The sequence below is a fragment of the Centruroides vittatus genome, unplaced genomic scaffold (assembly GCF_030686945.1).
Source record: "Centruroides vittatus isolate TY-2023 unplaced genomic scaffold, ASM3068694v2 contig_577, whole genome shotgun sequence".
Taxonomy (NCBI): domain Eukaryota; kingdom Metazoa; phylum Arthropoda; class Arachnida; order Scorpiones; family Buthidae; genus Centruroides; species Centruroides vittatus.
Genome location: NW_027122345.1, coordinates 337,355 through 363,512, shown reverse-complemented (window position 1 = coordinate 363,512; position 26,158 = coordinate 337,355). Strand labels below are relative to the sequence as shown.

At 29.7% G+C, this 26,158-nt stretch overlaps 2 protein-coding genes across 3 annotated transcripts in view; one reads left to right on the top strand and one right to left on the bottom strand.

Moving 5' to 3' along the window:
- The window catches only part of LOC136979074 (protein Wnt-5b-like), a 224,643-nt gene that overhangs the window by 105,455 nt on the left and 93,030 nt on the right, over window positions 1-26,158 (bottom strand). The window lies entirely within an intron of this gene.
- On the top strand, window positions 17,557-19,321 carry Ppa (Partner of paired). The gene has a single exon (XM_067274973.1). The coding sequence runs from the start codon at window positions 17,634-17,636 to the stop codon at window positions 18,843-18,845; it is 1,212 nt and encodes a 403-aa protein (XP_067131074.1). The 5' UTR covers window positions 17,557-17,633; the 3' UTR covers window positions 18,846-19,321.

The window sequence follows — 26,158 nt, the reverse complement described above, 5'->3', positions numbered from 1 at the left end:
GATTACGTATCAGCACTAAATGCGCGATTAGTTATTAAAATCTCAAAGATCCGTCCGTCTCATGTAGTGCAAAGATCAACTATGTCAAACGTAATAAATAAATACGAGCAAAGAGATTTATGAATATTGCTTTTCTAGTACAAGGATATATAGCAGATACCACGAATTCTAAATGATCGGCTCAAATTCCTTTCTGATTAATGTTGTTGGTTGTACTCAATTATATTTAACGCTTTATACAGATGGAACCGTGTGTTGACTCTGTTTTTATTTTATAGTTATGCATTTCGTTGAAATTCTGTTCGAATTGTTCACGCCAAATGTCGTGTTGTCATGAACGTTTGTTGGGAGTAGATATAAATTAAAGACGCCAAACGAAACAGTAAGGTGATGTTACCGAGGTTGATCAATACTCCAACTAGTAGGTGTGGTCCTGGACTGTCTGGACTGCGACCAACTCCCCTTCTCGGACAGCACAGATACGTTGCAATCGATATTGCACTAACGTCATCGATTCGATTTGCAACGTTCTTGCATTTGCCTTTGAGTTTGAAATTCTGACATCACGACTTGTTTATTATTTCTTCGCTGAAATTTTTTTATTTATCGTCTTTTATATTTTCACATTCCTTTAAGGATAACTTTTTAAATTCGATTTGGATACGTGGATATGAAATATTTCGTATAATGAAAATATTAATTATGAAGAGATCGATAACCGGATTTATTCGATTCTCTAGCTACTTAGTCTTTCATCGGTATCATATGTATAAGCTATTTTAATTGCAAACAAGCAAATCGCACGTATCTTTACAACTTCATACTTTTGCTTGCAATATTGATTATAAAATATTATTTTATTATCTATTAAATTAGAATATAATTAAAATTATTGTAAGTGTATTTCTAAAACTCTGTCATTTTTTAATTTCTTATTTTTCTAAATTTAAGTAAGTTCTGCAGACTATAATTTTTAAAATAAGCAATTTTTCCGTCCTAACTAGAATCTTTAAAATTATTTTATTACTCGGTCCATATTAACATTCATTCTATCAACGAATCTTCTCCCTCCATGCCTTTTCTCTTAAGGTTCAAGGGTCAGCATATCTCATCAACCTCCTCCATTCCTTTCTGTCCAGCGCTAGTCCTTTACTCAGTCCACACTTCAATTAAGCCCTCATAATATTCATGAAGGTTATTAAATATTTTTCTCGTTTAAAAATATCTTTCATTTCATTATTTATATTAAATTATAAAAAAAAACCCATTCATCCACAAGTTTCACATACAGCTTTTAAATCAAAAATAATTTCTATATATATAATGACTAAATATTTAATTTTTTAAATTAAATTATAGCAAATTACTAAATTAAAACAGTACAAATTTTTAATTTTAATATCCATAAATACGCTCTAAATATTATTTAAATTAAACATAAAGCTAAGTCTAAAATAATAATGAGATAAAGATTAAAGATTTTTTCTTCCCTCAATTATAGACTATTAAAAAAAACTTTACGCTCTTAATTATCATTAATGCAAATATTTATTCATTATTATTGAGTGAAACAAAGTCAATTTCAGATACCATATCTAGAGCTATTCTGTTTAGAAAAAAGTTCTGTTGCGTGAATAAAATCTTGAAACAAACAAAGAAAAATATAGTAAACAATTGCAATATACAGTATAAGTATAAACCTATTCTACGTTTAATTTTTTTTAAATATTTAAATAAGGTAAAAAAAATTTGAAAACTTTTTAAATTAATTTTTATTTTTAAATTTTACTTCATAAAATAAAAAAATATAAATGCGGAAAGGCAGTTTAAAAAAGATAGATTTATTCAAAACATTGATATTTTAGCAAATATTGGCGAATCTTATAACAACACATGAACAAAATGTCAAAGAATTCCATTGAAAAGTATGAATACCTTTAAAATAATCGCCTATAAACCTTTTCCTGTCCTTTATATTTTTACATGTCAGATTCTCATTATTTTCCGCATCTTGTCGTTACACAACTCCTTAAGATATAAAATCACTGCCTAGAAAAATATGTCCATTTGTCATTTGTCAAAGTCGCACTCCTTCTATTGTCACATGCGACTTTTCCTTAAAATACTTTCTTTCCGTAAATTTATCTTCGAATTCTCCTTTAAACAGGTAAAAAATAGATTCGGATTAGATTAGATTTTTTTCCAAAACGAATTCAAATCAAGATGATGAGTGATACCCTTCGGTAATTTTTTTATTAAAGATCATGCAACACGTTATATAAAATTCTTTCGTCAAAGCTTTTATCAACTCTTACACTTTAAGCAAGTCACTCATTCCACTCTATAATACTTGGCCCTGTAAATTGTTAACATTAACATTTATGACATTTACTCAAATCGATAATTCAATTGTTGACAGCTCGAAAATTACTTCGATAAAATATAGTTATTGAATTTTATAAATCAGTTTGAGTTTTTAATTGTTTTGAGAAACTTTTTATAAAATTAATTAAGTCTCGAATTTATTCGGAAATGTTTTCTAATCGATCTTACTAAGTGCAATTGCATAATCTAGAATGTCTCCTGTATAACGTAATCCAATTTTATCTATATGAAGCTTAACAACTATCAGTCATAAATTTCCACCCATTCGCTTTATAAGCCCAACTACAGGCTATATAAAAAGATAAATAAAAAATTAATTAGCCACTTATAACTTAACAACTTTATTTTAAAAATTATATAGTTAAATTTATAATAATTACGACAGACAGAAAATATTTGTCGACTTTCATGTGTAAAATACAACATTTAAATATATTCTTTTAATGCAAAACTAATTTACTGTTTGACGCGAAATCAGTTCCATTTATTATAAAAATCTGTATTAAGATAATGAATTAAACTTTTAAACATTTTTATGAAGAAAAATTAAAAATAGAAATTTTCTTCATAATTTCTCTTCTTGATTATCGTTGAGAAATCCATAAATGTTTAATCAAAAGATAAAAATCATTTTCGAAGTTGTTGTTGTTAAATACATAAAATATTCATTAGAAAAATGTTAACAATAAATTCAAAATAAATGATCATATTTGCAAAAAGTTTCTTTCTTAGAAAAGTATAGGCTAGTGGTGAAATTTTACTTAGTATTAATAATAAATAATCTTCCATTCTGATGAATATATTAGCACATCTTCTCAAACTCATTAAATATGAGGTAAAACAAGGTATCGAAGGCTCATCTTCTAAAAATAATGTGTGTTTAAACAGTTACACAACGTAAATTTTTGATAAAAATCAATTAAAGCAGTATTAAAATAGTTGTTTAATTAATTAAATAGTTCTAAAATACTATGTTTAAATTTATAAGCAGATGAGATGTGCGTAGGAATTTCACAAAATGTAAAAGAAAAAATTTACATTTAATTTTATTGCTGAAATTTTTCTAAATAATTACGGTATGCAAATTTAAAAAGATTTTAGCTTTACAAGCAGAAATCTCGATTTATTTCGGAGGTCTAATTTGCAAGAAGTTTTTAAAATTTAATTTCGCCTTTAAATTTTTAAAGCAAATTTCTCATTTTCTAGGATTCCTAAACACGTCCTTCAAGAAAACCGTGTGACACTCCTTTAGTCAAAAATAAAGTCGACTTCAAAGCCCAAAACGGAGCCCTTCCGTGTAGCCAAGTCACACGTCAACCTGAATATTTCACGAGTGGTGCGTGAGAAGAGAGAGAGCGTGACGTCTTCCCCATCCACCCCACGATCCGAAATGCAATTTCTAGCCTATCGGAAAAAAACGTGCCCCTAAGTTTATTTACACAAACTCTCCGGCTTAGACGAAAGAAGAAAGATTGAATCACCCAACCCGCTCGGCAAACGGGGGAGGGAATAAACAAATAGCAAGGTGTCTAAAAAAGAAAGTGAATTTCAATGGCTTCCAAAACGGAGAGGGGTGAGCGGGGGATGAAGAGCAGCCGTTGAGACAAAGCAATCGATATATCTAGATCTTTAAATATACAGGTGAGTATTTTTCCTTTTCTATTTCTGCAATTACGACAATTAACATACCACGTTCCTCAAACTGTATGCAGATACCAGCAATTAAAATGCCTGTCTGCGTAACAATGACAACCTTACATACCTACGAACAATTCGCATATTTCCTTACAAGAGAAAACTTCTTCGCCATTTTACTAAAATGCCTGGGATTGTTAAAGTCGGACATCTGAACTGTTACCTTATTAATATAACAATACAAACTCGAATATGATTTATCCAATTTTATCTTCCAATTCTGAAGAGACTATTCATTTCCCAAACCGAATTAAGACTTTTCGGATGATTATACCCGAATCGAGATCATAAATAATTTCTATTTTGTAAAATTATTCGATTAAGTACTGTTATTATAATGAGAAATCTTCAATCTGTAAAGTAAACATAACAATAAAATTAATGTTGAAAGTCGAGAATTATTAAACATCACATAACTAGAGATAAATAATTGGAGTCCCAGTTAAGCAAACACGTGTAAATAGAACCACTAGCCGAATTGTAATATAGCATTTATATAAATATACTGAGTTTACCCGAGGCAATCAATAAATTATCACGTCTATAAACATTTGTAAATAGGCATATAGTAGCAAAAATTAAAAACCTTTCATAACGATAATAGGGAATATTTAAGCAAACCTCTCCTATACAGCTTCTGTTCTAATTGTTTAATTTTAAAATCGATTCAGTAGACTGTATCAGATTTTGTTATATAAAAGTACTAACGTACTCGACAAAAGATCAAACAGAAGCGGAAAATTTGATTCTATTCTTTCAAGTTGGCGATGTAAGTTGTTGGCAGCTGAATTGTCAGTAGTTTCACGAGGTCTTCCCTTTGGGGAGGTGAGAAGCCGGCTTGCTGGTCTTAGTAGAATTTGCCTATGCTAAGAATAATTTGAATTGAACAATAAATTCCTTACCCCAGCGCAGATGTAATTTGATCATAAAAAATTGATTCACTTGACTTATCGAGCTCATTTCACATTGTTTTACATCAAATTACGTCGAATTATTTTCCTATCTTCTGTACTAATGTTTTTTCCTGTTATTCTAATTCAAAAAGGATTCATAATTGTGTAAATTTTAATTTTAAACTTCTTTAATCGTTAAAAGTCCAAATATCAGCTTAATGGTGTTTAATTTGTGTTCATAAATTTCACAAATATAAAGAAGAAAACTTTAAACTCTAATATTTCCTGATATAAAGAAATCGTATGAAACGAAATTTTAATGAGATGTTAAACTTAGTTAATAATAGAAAAATAATTAATATTCTTTCAGATTTTGGGTGGCAAAATCCGAAATTGAAAGTATCTCTGTAAATAGGCTATATCTGTACAGTAAAACCTGTTCAAAACAGAACCTTAATAAAATGGAACCTGCCTAAATGGGAAAAGTTCTTCGAAACGCAGTGATTTTCTGTGTTTAAGAAAACCTGTTTAAAACGGAAATCTGCCAAACTGGAAAAATATTCCGTATCGTGCAGGTCCGGTTTACACAGGTTTTACTGTATATAATTTCAACTATTTGATAAATAAATGTCTTTATATTTATGGGGTCTACGTATTCTATCAAACAATAACTTATTATAATCAGGCATTTACAACTATTTTAAATAATAATGTTTTAGTTATAAGCATTTTAAGATCCTAATACCAGTAGTATAACTAGAACCAATATCAAGGCGGACCAAAATTAGAACGTGCAAATCTACATTGGCCCCTGTACTGCTGTGGATGTAGCCACTAGTGCTGCTGAAGATGAAGTGTAAACTCTTAGATACTGTATATACATGTGTATAAGTGCGTTTCTCACATTCAAATCTTCTTCCTGTACTTATTTGGTTTTTTCTTAATCAATTTATTTACAAGGATATGGGAGCCGGGTCCCTTAACACATCCTGGTGACGCTACTGCCTAACACAGCTCTATCATAATCTATTTTAATTTAAAATCCAATCCAATATTTTTCTATATACAATAAAACTTCCCTTTGTGCCCACCTCCCAACACGACCACTTTTTCTCGCTGAGTATGGTCATAAATGGGAGGTTTTACTGTATAAAACATTTTTAGACAACACAGTTCTATAATATATTGATTAATTACTTATTGCGATCTTTAACTACGAATTAATTAACTAATGGATAAATTAACTTAATTATAATAAATAAAAAAAAATTCTTTAAATATGATTAATTTTAACAGCATATTTAAATAATGTAGAGAGGTGGTAGCATTCCATTTTTATTTTCTTTATTTCAAGTACTAAATTTCATTATTTGTGCTGTTTTATCGAATAATCAAGGCGTAAATTCTTTCTGCCTTGTTATAAATATGAAAATTTTAAATTATATTTCTGTGTTATTTTATTTTTAAATGAATATTTTCTATTTTCTGAATGATAAACTTTTCATTTAAGCTCTATTATTTCATATTAGTTTCCTATCTGTGCGTATTGAAAGTTCTAGAATATTTTCTGGATAAGATCTGTTAAAATTTTACGCATTTTCGAATTTATGAATGCCATTAATTGTTCAGCTTATTGTTCTGAATAATTTGAATTTAATAAACTGATGTAAAAATGCAAATTTTCTAGACATTGTTAAGTTTTTATTTGGATTTAAAATAATAGGATTAATTTAAGAGGAAATCTTCCATTTCGTAGAAAAATATGTAGAAATGAAGGTAATAAATATAATTTTATTTTTAATTTTGGATTATATGATTTATTAAAGCGCAGTTTTTTCTAAATCCTTTCATTTTAGAAATCGATAAGTTATCGAACGAGCAAGAATAGATCTTGTTTAATTATATATATATTTATATGCATATAAATTTTTAAAAGATAAATAATCATTCTACTTCGAACTATGCCTATATTTTAAGTAGAAGATTAGAAATATGCATAGGCCCCACAATCATTCTTGATAAGATCTATTGAAACTTAAAAATGGATCTCATAGACTCTACAATCATTCTTGATAAGATCTATTAAAAAAGAGACTTTTACAAAATTTGATGTTTTAAAATAGTTTTAAAGTTTGAATTTGTTATAAACAAAAAGAATAGAAGATTATAATACCTAAATTTTACAACGATGATAATTTTGTTTTATGGATTAGAGAAAATTTCCATTTTTTTCTTCGTAGCAAAGGATGGCATTAATTAAGAAAGTACGGGTTTACTTTTAATCAAATATTTAATTTAGTTTATAATTATTTAATAAAACGGTAATGAAGAATTTTAAGGCAAAGTAGATTTTAAAAAAAAGAGAGAGCGAGACAAGTATTCTCGGAAATGAGGTTTGATCAGTCAGAGGCAGCTAGAAGGTTCTTGTCTGGGGAGACAAAGGTGGTTTCGCCTGCAAGCCTGTGACAGGTCGTGGCAATGTAATGGAATCAATACGGGCAATGTGTTATGTTCTTACTGCACTGTATTGATCGGTGGTGGACACCCCACTATAGAATCCACTACAGCTACATGACGAGCAATATAACTGCCTCTTCGTTAGTTTCTTTGCCAACGTAAGCTCATGCAGCTGGCAAACATTCAGTACATCTCGTCTAGAGAACGTACAGATCCGTATCAGTTCAAAACTCCTCCGAATAGAAAGACTATATTTTCTTGAGCTTGTTTACTTCCTTTCAGAAGTACCGAATCTTTCTACTGACCAGATTTTATACAACAATGTTTACTTTACTTCGAAGCCAGCAACTTTCTTTCGGTCCCTTTTGCTCTTCAGAGAAAGGGAATGACCATAAAGTAGAATGACTTCCCATAGATTCAGCACATATATCAAAGTGTCAAATCGAAAGCGAAATCGAAAAAAAGGAACCGAAAAAAATTGAAGATTCCCCGGGATGCCGTTAGATGGAGCTAGCAAATGTTTCTTTTTCTCTAAAGAAAAGAGCAAGGAGGAAGCAGTCTTCACTTTTGTCCAAACTTTAGGTAAACAGTATTTGAATTGAAGTGAGTTTTTTTCACTAACTCCATATAGTCCCTCTCGTAGGCGAGAGCTAAAGCAGAAAAGTCGCTGAAAGCAGTGGGAAAAAAGTCGACTGATAAAAAAAAGTAGAAAAATCGGGACAAGAATGTAGATAGGAAGCTTAGCAAAGGAAATCTTCACGAAAAGAATTCTAGGCAATTTTTTCCTCTCCACTGTTTTGTTTATTTAACTGCCTTGTAAAGTTAATTCCACTTCTTCATTGCTTTGGCAATAAAACATCAAAACAAAAAAGATTAGTCGGGGTCAAAATTTAAAAAACTAAAAAAAAAAAAGGAAGAATTTTAACTTCATATTTTCTCTTCTATTCTTTTATTTACAAAATAATCCGGAAGAAAAGCAAATGTTGTTATCGAATAGTTACCTTTCATTACTTTTGCATAAAACAATTACGTTCCTTTAAAGAAAATATAATATTGAAACAATTTATGTATCGATACAAAATACATATTAATATATCAATTTTCCAACAAAACTTTTTCTAAACGATGAAGCCTGCTAGATTTAAATAGATATTTTTATATTATGCATTTCATATTTATTTTGTTTTTCATTAATTTTGAAGCAGACTACATGTTCTATATCATGAGTATTTATAAAATATTTACAGCAGTTTAAATTGAATTTATTATTTAAAAAAAAAGTTATTTAAGTAAGTAAATATTATTTATTTTTGTTTCAGGATTTTTTTTTTTTTGTTTATTTTAAATTAAAAATTATCTTTCTTAAAATTAAATACAGTTAAACCTGTCAAAAACGGAACCTGCCAAACCGGAAAAATATTCGGTACGGTACGAGTCCGGCTTACACAGGTTTCACTGTATTTCAAACAAGAAGAAAATAAAATAAAGTAAAATTTAAAAAAAATTTGAATGTTGTTGTGTTATAGGACAGAATTTTCTTATTTAATTTAAGATTTCTAAATTTTAATCAATATTAAAACTTTTCTAGCGAACTTTTCTTTAACGTTTTATATAAATTAAATCAAAATAACTCATTATATTTTTATTGAAATATCCGCCAAAACGAGCTTATTAATTATAGAAAAATCAATTTCCTGATTTTTAAAATACGAATTATTATTATACAAAAGCAATTAAATTAATATAAATGATTTTATATTGATTATTTAAAGAAGAAACTTGAAAATTTAAAGCAATTTATCATTCAGTATCAAGAGAATAGCTCACAAACATATAAAATTTTCAATCATTCTAGTTTATCATTAAATAATATTCATTATATAATGCATTTATATCTCGAATTTAATATACAGTACGCCCTCGATTTAACGGACTAATTGAGGAAAGGGTATGCGCTATTGCCGAAAGTTCGTTAAATCGAATTAATTTTAAAAATATATACTGTATTAATAACGAACTCACAACGTACTAGATGTATTAAAATGGTGTTATAATGTACTGTTTGACTCGTTGATGTAACTTTTTATTGTGTTTTATTCGAGAATTAAAAAAAAAACAAGTTTTTAAATGTTTTGTCCGTTAAATCCGTTAAGTCCGTTAAACCGAGAGTCTACTGTATTAATTTTTTTTTTCTGTTAATGTTTCAATTAAAATATTTTAGAAATATATCTTTTTTATATATAATTAAAGGCATTGTATACACTTCAGTGATTCCATTTGTAACTTAAATCAGTTTTTTTAATAACTAATTAATTAATTAATTAATTTTATTTTTAAATCTGTACACAGACATATGTTTAATATAAAGAAAAAATAATAATAAAATAATAATAAAATATTTGATTATCATCATTATCTAGCAACTTAAATTTACAAGTTTTCTTAATATTAAAAGTTGCAAAAGGGAATTTTTTTTAATTATAATTCTTTAAACTGATCTAAAAATAAATATATCTTAGTAAATATATTGAAATTATGTTACTTTAATTAGGAATTTTATGTAACTTGTAGCTAAAACAGCAAGCCTATATTTATCAGAAATATTCGAAAACAGAACATGTACTCTGTGATCTCATAATTAATTCATTCATTATTCTTGCATTAAATTACAGCAAACCTATACATTATGTAACGGAAGCACAATTCTATTAAAGCATAACTGTTAAAAAATGAATAAAAATAATAATAAAAAACTGGCACAAATTCATTTCAATCTTTACTACAATTCTTTCCGTGTTCTTTAAATGAATGGTTCCGTTTTTTTAGTTTTTTTTTTATTATTGAAATTTGTAAATTTTATCGTTACTATCAAGTTTTTAGATTTAAATCCCAACTGGTTTGACTTCGGAATATCAACCAATGTGTAGATCTACGAATAGCATCTTTAGAGAAAAATTTGTAAAACCGCGAGGCAACTCGCAGCCCTCTTTGAATAAAACAAAAGTGATTGCAGCCTTCTGGAAAGAAGGAAAGATGTAAAATGCAAAAAAGTTTCTCTCGAGCTAGTTTTTGAGTCGCAAACTGACTTCCTGCTTAACAACAGGTCGTTGTTCCCTAGTCGGAGGCCACTCGAACTAGGTCGGTCCGACACCAGATCCGCGCGCGCGCTTCGTCCCGCAGTTCTTGTGGGTTATAGGTCGAGGTTTCTTTTTTTTTTTCCTTCCCCCTCTTCCCTGCCTAGCCACAAATACTTGTTTTTTACTATCCCATAAACTAATAGCAATACTAAATCCAGAATTCTCTCTCTCTCTCTTTTATTTTTTAAATTTTATCAACATTGTTATTAATTCAGGATTTAAGTAATTTTACTTGAATGTAAAATATTTACTGTATTATGAATAATAAAGACAATAAATTAAATTTTTGAAGTCATGATTATATTCATTCTTATATAAAATTGTTTTGAATGTAACAGTCGAAAGATGTAAACAAGTAGGAAATTGTAATTTTTAAAAATTTTTAGTAACAAATTTAAAATAAATTTTCAACTCTAGACGAATTTGACGTGAAGTTAATATTGTAATTAAAAACATCTACAAATTTTAAAATTCATTTTTAAATGGCAGTTAACATATTTATATAAATTGTTATTTGTTTCTTTTGCATTTAATTTATATTAGACAAGAGGACCGTCGAAAGCATATATGGAGCCTGGAGTAGCGAGGTACTTTTGCCATTTTATTGAACAAAGGAAATATGTATAATGTTTCTTTGTTAGTAAAAAGTAGCCCTAAACGTTTTATTTTTTGTTAATAAAAGTAACATTGATCTACAGAGGTAGGAACCATTACGAGCTCGCTCTCCCCCTCTCGAAGAGCCTGGGAACATATTACCGAATTCATAAGCCTTTATTTTGTAAGCAGAACGTGGAAGTTTATATTCTTCTCCAAAATCAAGAGAGGAAAGAAATATATTGATGACATTTGTATGTATGATTCTGTGTAAAGTAAACTGTAATAACATCATTCTGTAGATAAATAATATCAGATTAACTATTTTTTTTTTCTGCGTAAGGATCAGGATCAAGATATCTAAAAAATAATAGAACTATGGATCTAAGATTCACTGACATAATTCGATTATAATTATAATAGTCCTGGTCGAATTAACTACTTTAATTAATTTTGCTATTGGTTAAATTCCAGGAACTTAATACTTAAAGGATAATCGAATATTCAAATTCTTTACGAACTTCTATCAGAAGAAAGCTTTAAGAGAATCGAATTATTAGGATAAATTTAAAATTTTCAAGTAATAAGGATAAATTAGGAAATCCTAATTTGGAATTAAATTTATATCTAGAGAGCTTTGGATATCAACCAGTCCGAGAATCGATTGTTATGATTGATTAATAGAGTAATCACCTCGTACAAATTCCGAACTGGAGAAAGCTATTCTGATCCATGATGGCGATTCTCGGAAGTTGCTAGAAACTCGATATTACTAACAAACAACACACAGTATCTATGTGTAACAAGTATTCAATAGCTAGAATTACAGAATTTGTCCTCCTTCTCTCCACCATTACTAGATGTTGTGTTCTAATTAACGTTCTAATAACGTGCTTCAGTTAGACTAGTATTAAGAGATTTGATCGTTAAGTAGAATAGGACGACTTAACGATGTCACAGGTGGACTTGATATATGACTTTGCACTTTGAATGAACGTTAGAATTCTTCGTAGTACAATAGACTCCATAGTGCATTACTAATCGAGACTGGGAGCAGCATAGTTCAAAGTGGAATGCTTTCTGTATAGTAATATCGCCTTTGAAGTATTGAAAAATACAAAACTTCATCATAATCAATCTAATTATTCGTAAATAAATGTCGTGAATATTCAAAATTTCTCTTGAATTTACCCAGCAAGCCAATTTACCAGTCTTGAAAACATTCTATGGTCGAATCGCTCTTAATTTCAACTTATCAAATCATCACCATAAATAACTTCAGTATTCATTACTTTTATAGCAGAATTACGTGTGAATTGTTGCTATTTATTATTATTCTTTTGTTTATTTCTGAAGTCTCGCTTTTTTCGAAAAGAGAAAAAAAATCTCATCAAATCACGCATCTTTAAATTCATTTTTATAACATTTGGCAATAGCAATATCAAATTTCATAAGCTATCTATATTAAAACTTTTTAAAAATAATAACTTATTATTGATTTGTTTATATTTCCCCATTTAATTAAATATTAAAGTAATGCGTGTATTCTCTAACTCGGTTTTAAGTATGAATTATGCATAGTGGACCCTGAGTAACCTTTACCTCGAGGTTATCTTTTTTATCATAATGATTAACCGAACCGATTCTACACAAATTAGGTATCGATTAAATAATTATACTATCCCTTTGCTTTTCTGATAAACGAATAGCTAATATTTTCTCTATGTCGTGACAGTCCATCAAACATAACCTTCATTCTCTGAAGCTTTATAAAGGATAGTCTATTTTTAAAAAATTACAGCAAATTTAGTTTATTTTACGGCAAATTTTTACAAATTCACATAAAATCCTGTTTAATGTAAAATAGAAAGTTTACATGAAATGTTACAACGGTACAAATGCATCATTCATTCCATATATCAATTCATTTCACTCTTATTATTAACGCTGTGTATGTACGTATGTGTGTGTATGCATGCCTTCATTTTCCCCTTTCGATTTCAAATCTCTTTCATATTCAACTATAATGGTTAGATCCAATCTTGACATTTAGCGTCTTCCTGCTATCAAAAGACTTTCTCCTTGACGAAAAGATCAATTAATTTTTTCAGAGCAAACTGCGATTCTTATCTTAATGTTTAAAACAATCTCTTTTTGCAATTTTTTTCCCTTTTAAAAAAATGTTCTAAAATATGAACTCTTCCAGAAAAATCAAATTCTTTCGTTCTTCCTTCCATTTAGCGCTTCGTTCAAAGCATCCGGACTTTCTCCACAGAAAGGATAATAAACAAGAAAATCGCACTACAATCGCAACTTTTCACAATAAAAGGCTTTTATGCAAATAAGTAGTTTCTTTCACCTAGTTTCTTACGCTGTAACATTTTTTCTAGTATTTTCATTTCATTCCTATTCTGTCAAAATCACCTGTTATTCAAACTTCCAAAAATTGAGAATCATCACATGCGTAACATTTTTGGTCTGTGTATGTGATTGTTTGAATTATTTAAAAACATAGATCTAGGCTTAAATCTAACAAAATCTGTTTGTCTATCTCTTGGTAAAATTAAATACATTATATAAATGTAAGCGTAAATATCGAATAATCTTTAAAATTACTTTTTCTTTTTTTTTTTCCTTAATATTTATCATCATCTTTATCAACACTTTCATCATCAAGCATTTGGGTTCAAACGTTAACTAATCAATTTTACTAAAATTGATTTAAAATCTTTAAAAAAACTTTCAGATTTTATTCTATTTTTAATAAATAAATTTCAATTCAGAACACGAATTTTATTTGAAATTTGGCGAAGAAATTAATTCAAAAATATATAATTTTGATAAACCATATGATCCGGAAGAGTGATTACGACATGTATATCACTCTTTAAATATCATAGGCATTGTTTACACGAAAAGATGTTTTATTTATCTCCCTTGTGCTTCGGGCATTATTAAAACAAAAAAAAAAAGAAAAAATTTCTTATTGAAAAATATTTCTCAGACGTATAATTGAAATTTAAATATTCAGTAGGAATCTAAAATTCCTATAACCAGATAAGCATCTGGTTTAATTTATAAGAATATTAAGCATATGATCAGGCCATAAAAGAAAAACGGGATCTAGACTGATGCATCAGGAGTCACTGTAGAGCTTCATACTGTCACCAACAACGCTTCCCCCGTTTCTCCCAAAGAGTCTAATAATCCTCCAGGATTAACGATAGGAATTCTGCAGGATTCCCAACCACCCCACCAAACTGTGGAGATTGGATTCTAGCGTGTGGTTAGATGCTGTTATGATAGAAGCCGTGTTTCTGCCTTTGCTTTTTTCCTCACTTTTTTATATCTTCCTGTTGTGTGCGAGTTTATGGTTAATTTAAAATAGGAAGAAATGTTTTTTGTTTCATTTAATCAAAGTTTAGTTTAACATTTTCGTATAATACAAAGTATTAATTAATTAATTATTATTATTATTCGAATAAATCATCTGTAAAGCAATACCGAAATTTAATCAAGCTATCATTGTTATAAATTATTAGTTAATTTAATAAAATCTTAATTTTCTAAGTAACGTCTGGTTGCTCGAACGAATTAAGAATTTCAAACCATTCTTATAGTTAATTCCGCGTACAAGTAGACTTTTAAATCGATATAAAAAGTTGTTGAAAAATTCAGAATTAAGCTCTGTTCCAACAACTCAAACTTTGTTTTGGTTTTTTGAAGCAAATTTATATATCATAAGCAGCAAGAAGCATAGATTTTAAAGAGACTGTTTATTGGATTAGCATTAAGACCATTCAGTGATGATAACGAGTCATTTCGTGAAATTTCCAAGAAGAAAAGGTTTCAAAATGGAGTCGATAAATTTTCAGTCTAACGAATCAGGAACAATTGACGAGAATATCATGGTTTCAGCAGACATCTCGAGTTGTTACCGGTAATAAAAATAAACGAGACGAGAAAAAAAGGAAAGAAATTGGAACAAGACGTGAACAGGACGATCTTTTGTTCTCGTTAAGAAAGGTTCCCTCCAGGAACTATAAATTATCAGTGGACGATAGTCTCATCTCGGGATGACACGTAGGAAGAATATGTAATCTTCATCTACGGCAAGAAGAGCTTTAAGGAAACCACTGCTCTGCATTTTTACGGGATCTTTGACAGATGGCATTAGAGGAATCACTTCTACCGACGATTCTTCGAGTTTGAGTCTAGAGAATTAAACAGCAAGATCCTTCCAAACCATATGAGAAGAGAAGATATAAGTACCATTATACAGCCACAATTACCTGATATACAAGATTTAAAAAAGTATATACATATATAGACGAATAATATGTATCTGTTTTATAAACTAACGAGAAATTACATTAGAATTTGTCCAATATTTAATTATTTCTTACAGCATTAAAATTCTATACTATTTTCTCTCAGAAACATTGCAGTTAAAATAACAAAATAAATAAATAACTATTTTTTTAAAAAACTACGATAAATCTATGTAAATTTAATCCAGTTTTAACAAAAAACATTTTACGTAGAAACTAATAAAATAATTTTAATTATCCTATTTAAAAAATAAAAATATTTTAATAACTAAAATGAACATTTTTATACAAGATAAAAAGGTTAAAAAAATAATATAATCTAGCAATCGATTCAATTTAATTTTTAATTAAAAATAAAATATTTAAAATTAATATTTGATTAAAAATTATATTTTAGGATTAGGTAGATATTTTTTCCAGTTAAATATTCATTAAAAACTATTTAAATCTTATGATAAAAAGATAAAATTCTGAATATATAACGTTTCTAATATATGATAAAAGAATCGCAATGAAAACGAAAAAGTAAATAAAAATAAAGATATATTTTTTTCTTTTACTTTTTACGAACTCGACTCATCTTACATGTTTGTGCTCCATCTGGGTCACAACTTCGAAAACTGTGACTCAACTTACACTCATTCAAATTCATAAGGACAGATCATTTTAACGACAGACTTCATAAATTAATTTAAAAATTATTATTAAACACTTATTCAAATTAGCAAGCTTTAAAATTAACTACAAAAATTTTAAATTACTAAATTATTGTATTTTAATAATACTGTCATTTCGAAATTTAATTTTCCTGCATGTAAATTTAATAAATTTTAGGGTTTACAAGTGTTTCGAATAGATCTTTTCGTGAAGGTCACTCGTCTTTTCTGCCAAGCACATGAATAGAAATACGCGCCAAATAATAATAATAGTTTTTATAACGATTATAGTAGAAATTTTTACAAATTTTTACACTTAAATTCAGTTTAAAATCATAGTTTTGAAGTAGAGAAAATTAAATTTGAACCGAAAAAAAGTGAATTTTTAGAGGGGGAAATATGTATTTAAATACAAATAATACACAAAATATATAAATAAATAAAATGTTAGGCATTGATAGTTATTTTCAATATTTAAAATTAATTTAATATATTTTCCCCTCTCTTTTTAAATTGGTCTTTAAATTTACAAGAATTAAATTTTAAAAATGCGAATTTCAATGTATAAAAAACTGTCGTCAAACGAATTTCCATATATTTAATGCTATAATTCTGATTTTACAGCCATAATTTAAATATATGACGATTAAATAAGAGGAAAAATAAAATGCGAAATAACAAAATATCTAAATATTAAGTTGAAAATAAATAAATAAATAGTTTATTTGGTTGGAAAAATGATGACAAATGTACTGTACGTATTAATTTTTGAAGGTCATTAAACATGGGAGGAAGGAACGCTGACATTGACTCGTATCCATGTCAATATCGATTCGGAATTAGCAGTATCCAATCGATAACACCTTTGCAAATGTACAAAAGATATGCTTAATTTTTTTTCCCCAGTAAACAGTCAAAAGGGTCATCGATCTGTATCGACACGCGACTGTTTAGAATAAGGTACGATAAATAAACGCGTTGATTGTTCGAACTTGATAGCACTCTCTTTCTATAGATTATCGGTCCCATTTCAATCGAACTACAGCTAGAAAATATTGATTTAGTGTGATATGGAGTAGTGATTACACGCGGTGTAGTTGTGTGGAGTGTGATTGGGTGTGGAATATATTTGTAGGAGCGCGCGAAAGAAAAGTTGGAGTGAATATAAAATTAGCAGTTAGTTGTTGGAGATAGAAGAAGAGAAGTAGAGGTAGAAGGCAGGTAGAAGCAGACACCCCAGGGAGAGAGTGTGCATCCGCCGCGCCCAAGGCTGCGCGTGGCGACTGGCCTTCCCGACCCCGCCTCCGAGTGAAAGCGAGGCTAGATCGGACAAGGCGCCTCAACCAAACGAACCAATAGCGTGGCTACGTGGTTCTCATTTCTCGCGAGAGGATGCGGGACTGTAGTTAGCCAGCTTGTGTCTGTGCACTAGAGTAGGGAAGCGGTGCTGTGCTGACGAGAGTGTGGCAGTGTTGTGCCGCCAAGATGGAGGGCAGCTGCCCAGTTGGGCCGACGGCGCATATTTCGTGCCTGTATCCTGAGATTCTTGCCCTCATCTTTAGTTATCTCGACGTCAGGGACAAAGGACATGCTGCTCAGGTTTGTACCGCCTGGCGTGACGCGGCTTATCACAAATCTGTGTGGAGGGGTGTGGAAGCTAAACTCCACTTGAGGAGAGCCAATCCGTCTTTGTTTCCAAGTCTAGTGAAGAGGGGAATACGACGTGTCCAAGTTCTCAGTCTCCGTCGCAGTTTGCGTGATGTGGTGCTGGGTGTGCCAAATATCGAAAGTCTCAACCTCATCGGATGCTACAATCTGACCGACACGTGGCTTAGTCACGCCTTTGTCCACGAAGTGCCGACACTCAGTGTGCTCAACCTCAGTATGTGCAAGCAGGTGACCGATTCCAGTCTGGGTAGAATAGCGCAATATCTCAAGAATTTAGAAGTGTTAGATTTGGGTGGTTGTTCGAATGTCACTAACACGGGACTGCTTCTTATCGCCTGGGGACTGAAAAGGTTAAGGAGTCTCAATCTCAGAAGTTGTCGACACGTGTCCGACACGGGAATAGGTCATTTGGCAGGTCTGACGACAGAAGCTGCCGATGGCACTTTGGCGTTAGAACATTTGGGACTTCAGGACTGTCAGAAGTTGACAGACGATGCCTTGAGACATTTGAGTCTGGGACTACATCACCTCAAGAGTATCAATCTAAGTTTTTGTGCCAGTGTTACAGATTCGGGCCTGAAACATCTAGCACGGATGCCATCTCTCAGAGAGTTAAACCTTCGAAGCTGTGATAATATATCTGATGTCGGAATGGCGTACTTGACTGAGGGAGGGTCAAGAGTCACGACGCTCGACGTCAGTTTCTGTGACAAGGTAGGCGACCAAGGACTTTTACATATTTCCCAGGGACTTTTCAATTTGCGTAGTCTTAGTCTCAATGCATGTCCCATTAGTGATGAAGGGTTGAATCGCATCGCCAGGACTCTCAGTGACCTGCATACGCTCAACATCGGCCAGTGCAGTAGGATCACAGACAAAGGACTGAGTCTTATAGCAGATTATTTGCATCAGCTCAGGTGCATAGATTTATACGGTTGTACGAAAATAACGACAGTCGGTCTGGAAAAAGTGATGCAACTTCCACATTTAAGCGTCTTAAACTTGGGTCTGTGGCAAAAACAGCGGTGAAATGTGTTTTTACGTGTTAAAAGATGTGTAAATAGTAATGTATATGTAGACAACTGTCCAATACTTGTTCAGGTTCGCCGAGGAACGGATAGCAGATGGCAGCTTCAGTGTGTGATTGCAATGAGTGATCGTGAAGTGTGATTGATCGAATGAAGAAAGTGCTACAACCAACCTTCCCAGCAGGAGACAAAGCAATGGTGTGTAAAATCTCCCTTCCAATTCCGTGGACTTTGTATATATCTATTTTCGTTCTGTTGTCTGTTACTTTGCAAAAATAGGGACGGAGTTCGTGGGTGTATATATAAAAAAGGACCGAAAACTCCCCTTCCCCATTCCCAACAATTTATCTGTCAGGAACTGCCAATGGCAAGACCTGTGAGGTGGTGCTCAGAATGCTTTCTTTGACCTTGGGACCTGATACGTCCCCAGGCCTTATTCACACAAAGTACTATTATAAAAGTAATTTTTGTTAACTAGTCTTGTGTTTTCAATTTCTAACTAAAATAGTTTGGTTGCAAAAAACTGGGAGAAAACACAAACTCTGCTCAATAACTGTTTTCGAAAACACTAAAATTCCTAAACCCTTTTCGGTTCAGAAGCAAGAAACTATTTAAAGCACGCATAGATGACAAAATAAATATATTTATACCATTCCATTTTGATTTTACATACTTTTAATTTTATTTTATTAATAGTTTTGCAATTTTAAACATGATTTTACCACAGACATTTGTTAATTTTTCTTTTGACTGAAAATTATTTATAACATAACGTGAAAGATTTATATCTATTATGAAAGTAATTTTTATACTTAAATAATTTATCCATGGACTAGATTACATATTAAGGGTTTAATTACAAACTTTAGATCGATACAATAGGAATATCTTTTTTCTAATTACTTTTATAATTTATTAAATTTAATAAATAGTTTTCGTTAATAATAAATTAATGGATGATAAATAGTGTAATAGAACTATTATAGGTTTGTTTTTAAGGTCATCAAAAAAAGTTTTACTGGTAAGCAGGGTTTTTACGATGATAAAAATACTCCAAATATCTGTTTAGTCACTTCACTCAGCTATTTGAATAGAACCATAGCCATAAATAAACATAAACAATGATTTTGCCCAAATCAATCGTGAATTTTAGTATATATATATACTGTATATTATCAAAAAATCGAGTGAAAGCAATAAAATATGGGATTTTTATGAATATTAATTTAAAGGTAGATAATTATCACTCTCAGAAATTATTTAGCTAATAAAAGAACATTTTTTCTTGATTTTTAAAATTAATTTATAGTATTTATTGAAATGTCCTAATTATTAATACCGTCCAGAACCACCACACATAAACACATGTATATCCAGCATGTTTGTATTTGTGTGTTTAGATATTTAAAGAGTAATTTTTAATTAGTGTCTCAAAGTAAACCTCATTAACTGCAGTAATTTACAGATAAATCATATTTAAAACTATTTTTAACAGTTATTTATGAAGTCAGTTTAATTAATTTTTTGTGGTTGTTTTCAGTAATATTTAATTTGTAAAAAATAAAAATTCGTTAAGAGGATAGAAATAAGAACTTGAATTCGTATTTTTTCCTTAAAGGAATAGAATTTATTTTCCAATAAATTAATTGTAACGATGATAAGTATAGTTGAAAATGCATTCAGTAATAATTGAAATGCAGTATATTTATAATAATTTCTTTGAGGGTTAGATGAGAAAATTGTTAGATAATTCACTTATAATTTTAAAAATAATTCACTTATATTATCTAAAGTTGTTTTTAGAATGTAAATTATTTTCATTTTTTAGTAATTTTCCCATTAAGGTTTGTATAATTACCCATTTATAAATTATTACAGAAATTAAAATGTCAATTCGTAGTTATAAGCCCAAGAACCTACTAAACGAGCAGTCAGTTCCTATTTATGTTTAAATCCTATTGTGACAGATCCTGAGTATGGTTCTGTGCCACTCCTACTCCCATTCAGCTTTTTTTGATGACCCACTGCAGGAAGAGGTTGTTAGTTTAATTGCAAGAAAATATGGAGGAACCGCCATAAAAGTACTTTATGTCCAGCAGTCTTTCGATCATAAAATCCTACGATCGGAAAGATGGCTTTCCTATAGGATTAACTACCTCCTATCTTATATAAATCCTATAGATGGATTAATATATGGCAGGATGAGGATATTTAAGAGGTTCAGTTACAATTGATATGTTTCTTTGTAATTAAAGCCAAGTTAATTTTTTGTTGAGTAAGCATGATTTCAGGGTTTTTTCCTTTTTTTTGTGAATTGTCGTTATGAATCATTGAAATAATCTACAGTAGAAATTTATTCTATTTTCTTTTATTCTAAATGGATTATATTTAAATTTAAAAATATTTTCTAAATGAAATTAGAGATTATAGCGAATTTTATGGTCAACATCTGTGTTATGTTAAAGTCTTATTCATAATTAAATTTTGAAATTTTGTTTAGTGTAATATCAACACCGAATAAGATTACATAATTTGAACTTTATTATAAATTTTACTTCCAAAGTAAAGTATGTTTATGGCATCTGCTACAGTATATTAGGCCTTAAAACGTTATTTGAACTGCTATCTATTGTTGAGGGATGTTTTTTAACTCTTTGTGTGCTCCATGTCTTATGTCGAAGAATGAAAGATTACTTGCGTTTCCCGGGGCTATCGGATTTCTTACTTCCAAATAATCTTCCTAAGAACACTTTATACAAAATACAACTATTGAATCGAATAACAGAACTCGATTCTTTTTCTTCTTTATATATATATATACACACACACACACATATATATATATATTTATACTGGACAACTTATTTGTATCAATTCAAAATTGGATGGATGGTAGGAAAAACAGTGAATTTTTCAGAATAGCTATGTTTTGAAAAATAATTTGCATTATAAATATTGTACCTGTACTTTCGTGAAATGTTTGCAGTTTAAGTTTGCATTTCGGAATTTCTCTTTTCCAAACAAAATCAACTTGAAATTCAAACGTGGATCTTTACATTTAAAATATTCATAATCTTTCTTACTCCACATATCAATAAAATAATAAATTTTTCCCCCTTCAATCGTTCAGTTTAATTTTTCTTTTCTTATATTTTAACAATTAATAACTCTATATAAATTAGTTAACTCGACTACTAAAATCTTTATTCAAATTTTTGCTTATAAACTTTTATGTATATTATTTAATATTAAACATTTAATACACGATAGAAATAATTATTTTTTGTGAATAATTAATTCTTTTCAAATGTAATTGTTACTTAGTTGACTTTTTCTTGCATAAATTAACTTTTTTGTAGTAGATTATCCAGAATTTCGATAACAATTTAAATAAAAGATGATGAAATATATACTTTTCGAAAACAAGGACCGTTTATTACAGGGTAATGAAACGAATTTAGTACCATAAAATAAAAGTCTATGGGAAAGTAGGCTTCGAAGGGGCTTTTAAAAAGTACTTTCTGTTTTATTGTCTTCCTTTCCATGTTATAAGTAGGTCTAACTGTATCTAATCCTGAATTATAAATCAAATTCTAAAGATAACCAGTTTTAAAACAAATTAGGCCAATATAAGAGATAAGCAGAAAATGCATTTCCGAGCTATTTTTGAATGGATCATTAAAATAAAACTCAGCTTTCCCCCATTTCACTATCAATCGATGCTTCTGATCAATTCAATTACTATCAGTTACAATTTATATATATTAAACAATGATTTCGAATTATATAAACACAATGAATCTAGACAATATGCGAATTTATTCCTTTACTATATCTTTTAATAATACTATTTGGTATTAACGAAGGGATTTTTCTATCCAAATTTCATTATATAATTAAGAATCGAATACTTGATTTTTTAGATTCTCTTTCAATTAAGAATGTGGTTTCTAGTTTATATAGACAAATATATGTAAAACTAAAAGATAATTTAGTTTAATTAATGAAGTCAGATCAAGCTTCAATACATCCATTTTTTAAAATTAAATTCCTTTTATTTTAATATTTTAAATTTTGGAATTAATTATGCACTATTAATTTTTAGATATTTTATTTGAATGCGAGTATTTATTACATAGAAAATGCTCAGAATATATTCGTATGTATATAACACACATTAACCTTTGTTTGTTTTATATTATTTATAAGTTATTAACTTTTAATTTCTGATAGTTGTTGAAAAACCGAGTTGTAGATTCCAGATTCGATTTCAGATTAATTTATCGAAAAATCTTCTATATGAGACTGGAAATTCCAGTAGATCTAGATTATCTACTCGAGCCAAGTGAGCTGGCAGAATGGTTTTTTCTTTTTTCTGACCCAAAATATTATGGCGCCTAAACAAGGACAGTAGTTGTTGCGATCCCTTTTGGCTGTTATCGACAACTATTACGAAAGGAACGGCAATATTTTAAAATAGCGGAGAAAGATGTTTCTTATAAACACATAAGATTAGTAGTCATGCATAGAGACAGGCAATTATCCGAACTGATAAAGATGCTTTGTTATGCCAGGTAAGGAGCAATTTTAATCACGCCACTGTGCCAACTCTATCAGTGAAAAGAGCGTTAAGAAAACTGCCCGATTTCGTAAAGCTTTACGAACAATAACGTATCTTGCGATACAAAACAAGTAGGAGCCAGTTAGAGGAATAAGTCCCACCCTAGAAGCATCTCCCCCATTTGTTCAATGGTATGTCTCTCGGCGCCCATAAAAGTCTATTTTGCGCCATCTCCTCTCGGAGTTGAAGACAAAGTTGGCTCGGAAAGCACTCAGCATGTTATGCTTTCAAAACAAGAAAGAATGACTGCTGCCACAATCACAAATGCAGAATCGCTGTATTTTTCTTCTTCTTTTTTTAATCTCTTTCTATTTTACATTTGCTTTACAAAACCTTTACAACTGTTTTAAAGTTTAAATTTTTAATCGAAGACTTTTACGTGATTAAATGGATAAAAAACAATCTTAATGCTATTATAAAACTTTAATGTAGAGATTTAAACGGCAATTTTTTACCGTTATTAATTTATTATAAATTACAAGCAATAAAGTAAATAATTATACCGTAAAAGAACTTTCCTGAAGTTTACGTTGAAAAGTAAAAGGTTACATAAAATTTTCAAATAGAGCAATTTTAAACGTATAAAAGTGTCAACGTATATTTAATCCATTTATTTATATTATCATTTATTAAAAAATCTATACTTAAGTTTAAAAACTCTGGACTTGCATTAGAGTTAAAAACTTGTCAGGTTACTTAAAATCTCAAAATAATTAAAAGTTTATTGATGCCAAAAATATCAATTAATAAATTAATATTAATAAAATTGTTTAATATACATTTATACTTTGATTTACTTTTTAACTTTTTAATCCAGCTCGTACTTTCCTGGTGCAATTAAAGAAGAGCCGCATACGTGCCTAAGCGAATACCATAGAATGATATATAATTTAGAAAGCTCTTTTGTAAACTAGCTTTCAAATAAGGCTGGAGGTTAGGCCTACTGCGGACATTTTAATGTACTTGGGAACAGTTAAATGTGAAATGCGGGAGGTTTGTCCGATGGGCGTCCACTGGGAATAAGTGTGGGAGTTAACCTACTTTCTTTTTTTACGAATATAATCTTGCATAGATATTTGTAGGAATCGAGTGAACGCCCGATTGAGACGGATTTTCGGTTTCGCCTTTTTGTTAACCCGGAGCATCACCTAGACTGAACTTATTTTCGCAAACTTCCAAAGGATTGGTGTCATCTTCAAAATGTAAAAGTGTATATAACCTATATACGGGAGCTGGACTTTGACTTGTGACCCTAAGCCATAGCACATAGCAGGCCCTTTCCCTCCACCAAATAATGAAACATTTAAAAATATGAGGCCCTAAGTTATAGACAAGTGTGAGGCAGTAAGCTGCAGTTACTCGTACGCAAATCCGGCCATTCCAATATAATATAGGAATATATAACGTATATAAATTATATTTTTTTATATTCCTCATCTAACGAAGATTGTATTTTTAGATATTTATTATCCTCATAATCCTCTTCAGTAATTTTTTAAACCGTAAATCAGTTCAATCATGATTAGAACACTATCTAATCAATGGAGAATTCTTCTCTTCTTACCAACTTCACTCGTTTCAGTTTCCTTTTAAAGTAAATCGTGTGCTTCTGGGGATACAATAAATTACGTGATTTAGATTTTAAACTTAGACTAGATACAAGAATCGCAGACCCAACAAGGAGGAAAATAAGCGACCGCTATATTGTAAATAGTAACATTCCAATTGTATCAGATAGGCGGGAATCTCATAATTTAATTTTTTTTCTGATTAGTTGTCTCTTAAATCCTAAATTGGATTCTTAAATTTATAATCTTTCGGATGTTCTCTACTCTGTCGTTAAATTGGCTTAGAAGGACTTTCGGAAAATTCCACGGATTATGATCGGATTTAAAGTTTTTAAGGAATGGTGGAATTTCGGGAGGAAAAAAAAAATCTTTAATGTAAATGAAAATCCCTAGACAAGTGTGACGTCATTTGATTAAGCTAAGCAATTAGTAATATAGATTTTTCTTGTTTGATTCGTCCGTTTCTTTATCCGAAAACCGTTTGTTCTTTCTTAATGAAAAACAAAACAAAAAAACTGCTTCTAATAAATGAAGAAGATTAAGAAAATAGTTCATTAATTAAGATATTTCAGAAATAATCCCCAACAACACCTATAATCAAAATTCTGCTCAAAAACTTATTCTATTAGAGGTTAACATTTGTTTTGCGCAAAAAATTCTAGTTAAGAAAAATTCCGTCTTTAAGTATAAATTTCTAAACTTATTAAAATAATTAAATAATTATAAATCTACGGAGTAGATTAGAAATTATTTTAATTTAAAATAGGTTTTATTTTTTAATTATCTGTAAGAATTACGTTTTTCTTTCGGAACTTCCATATTTTTCAACCGATTTATATAAAAGTTTATGGGGAGAGTCGTCTTAAGGAGCATTTTTTTCAAGTCGGCGACCCCCTTTTAAAATAATCAACCCAGAAATTCTCATGTGATTCCGTCCCGCTATTTACAAAACTCTGACCTAAAGTGAAATAATTTAAAATTTCATTTAAAAATCATAACTTAAATATAAAATAAGGTTTCTATTCTTGTATGGTAGAGGTTAAAAAATGCTAATATTTAATTTGCATAGTATATATAAATAGTATGATAAAGTAATTAAGTCTACTATGTAGAGCAAATAATAGA

Bases quoted from the DNA above. Each gene is read 5' to 3' on its own strand.
- Ppa (XM_067274973.1), top strand. From the start codon at position 17,634: ATGGAGGGCAGCTGCCCAGTTGGGCCGACGGCGCATATTTCGTGCCTG.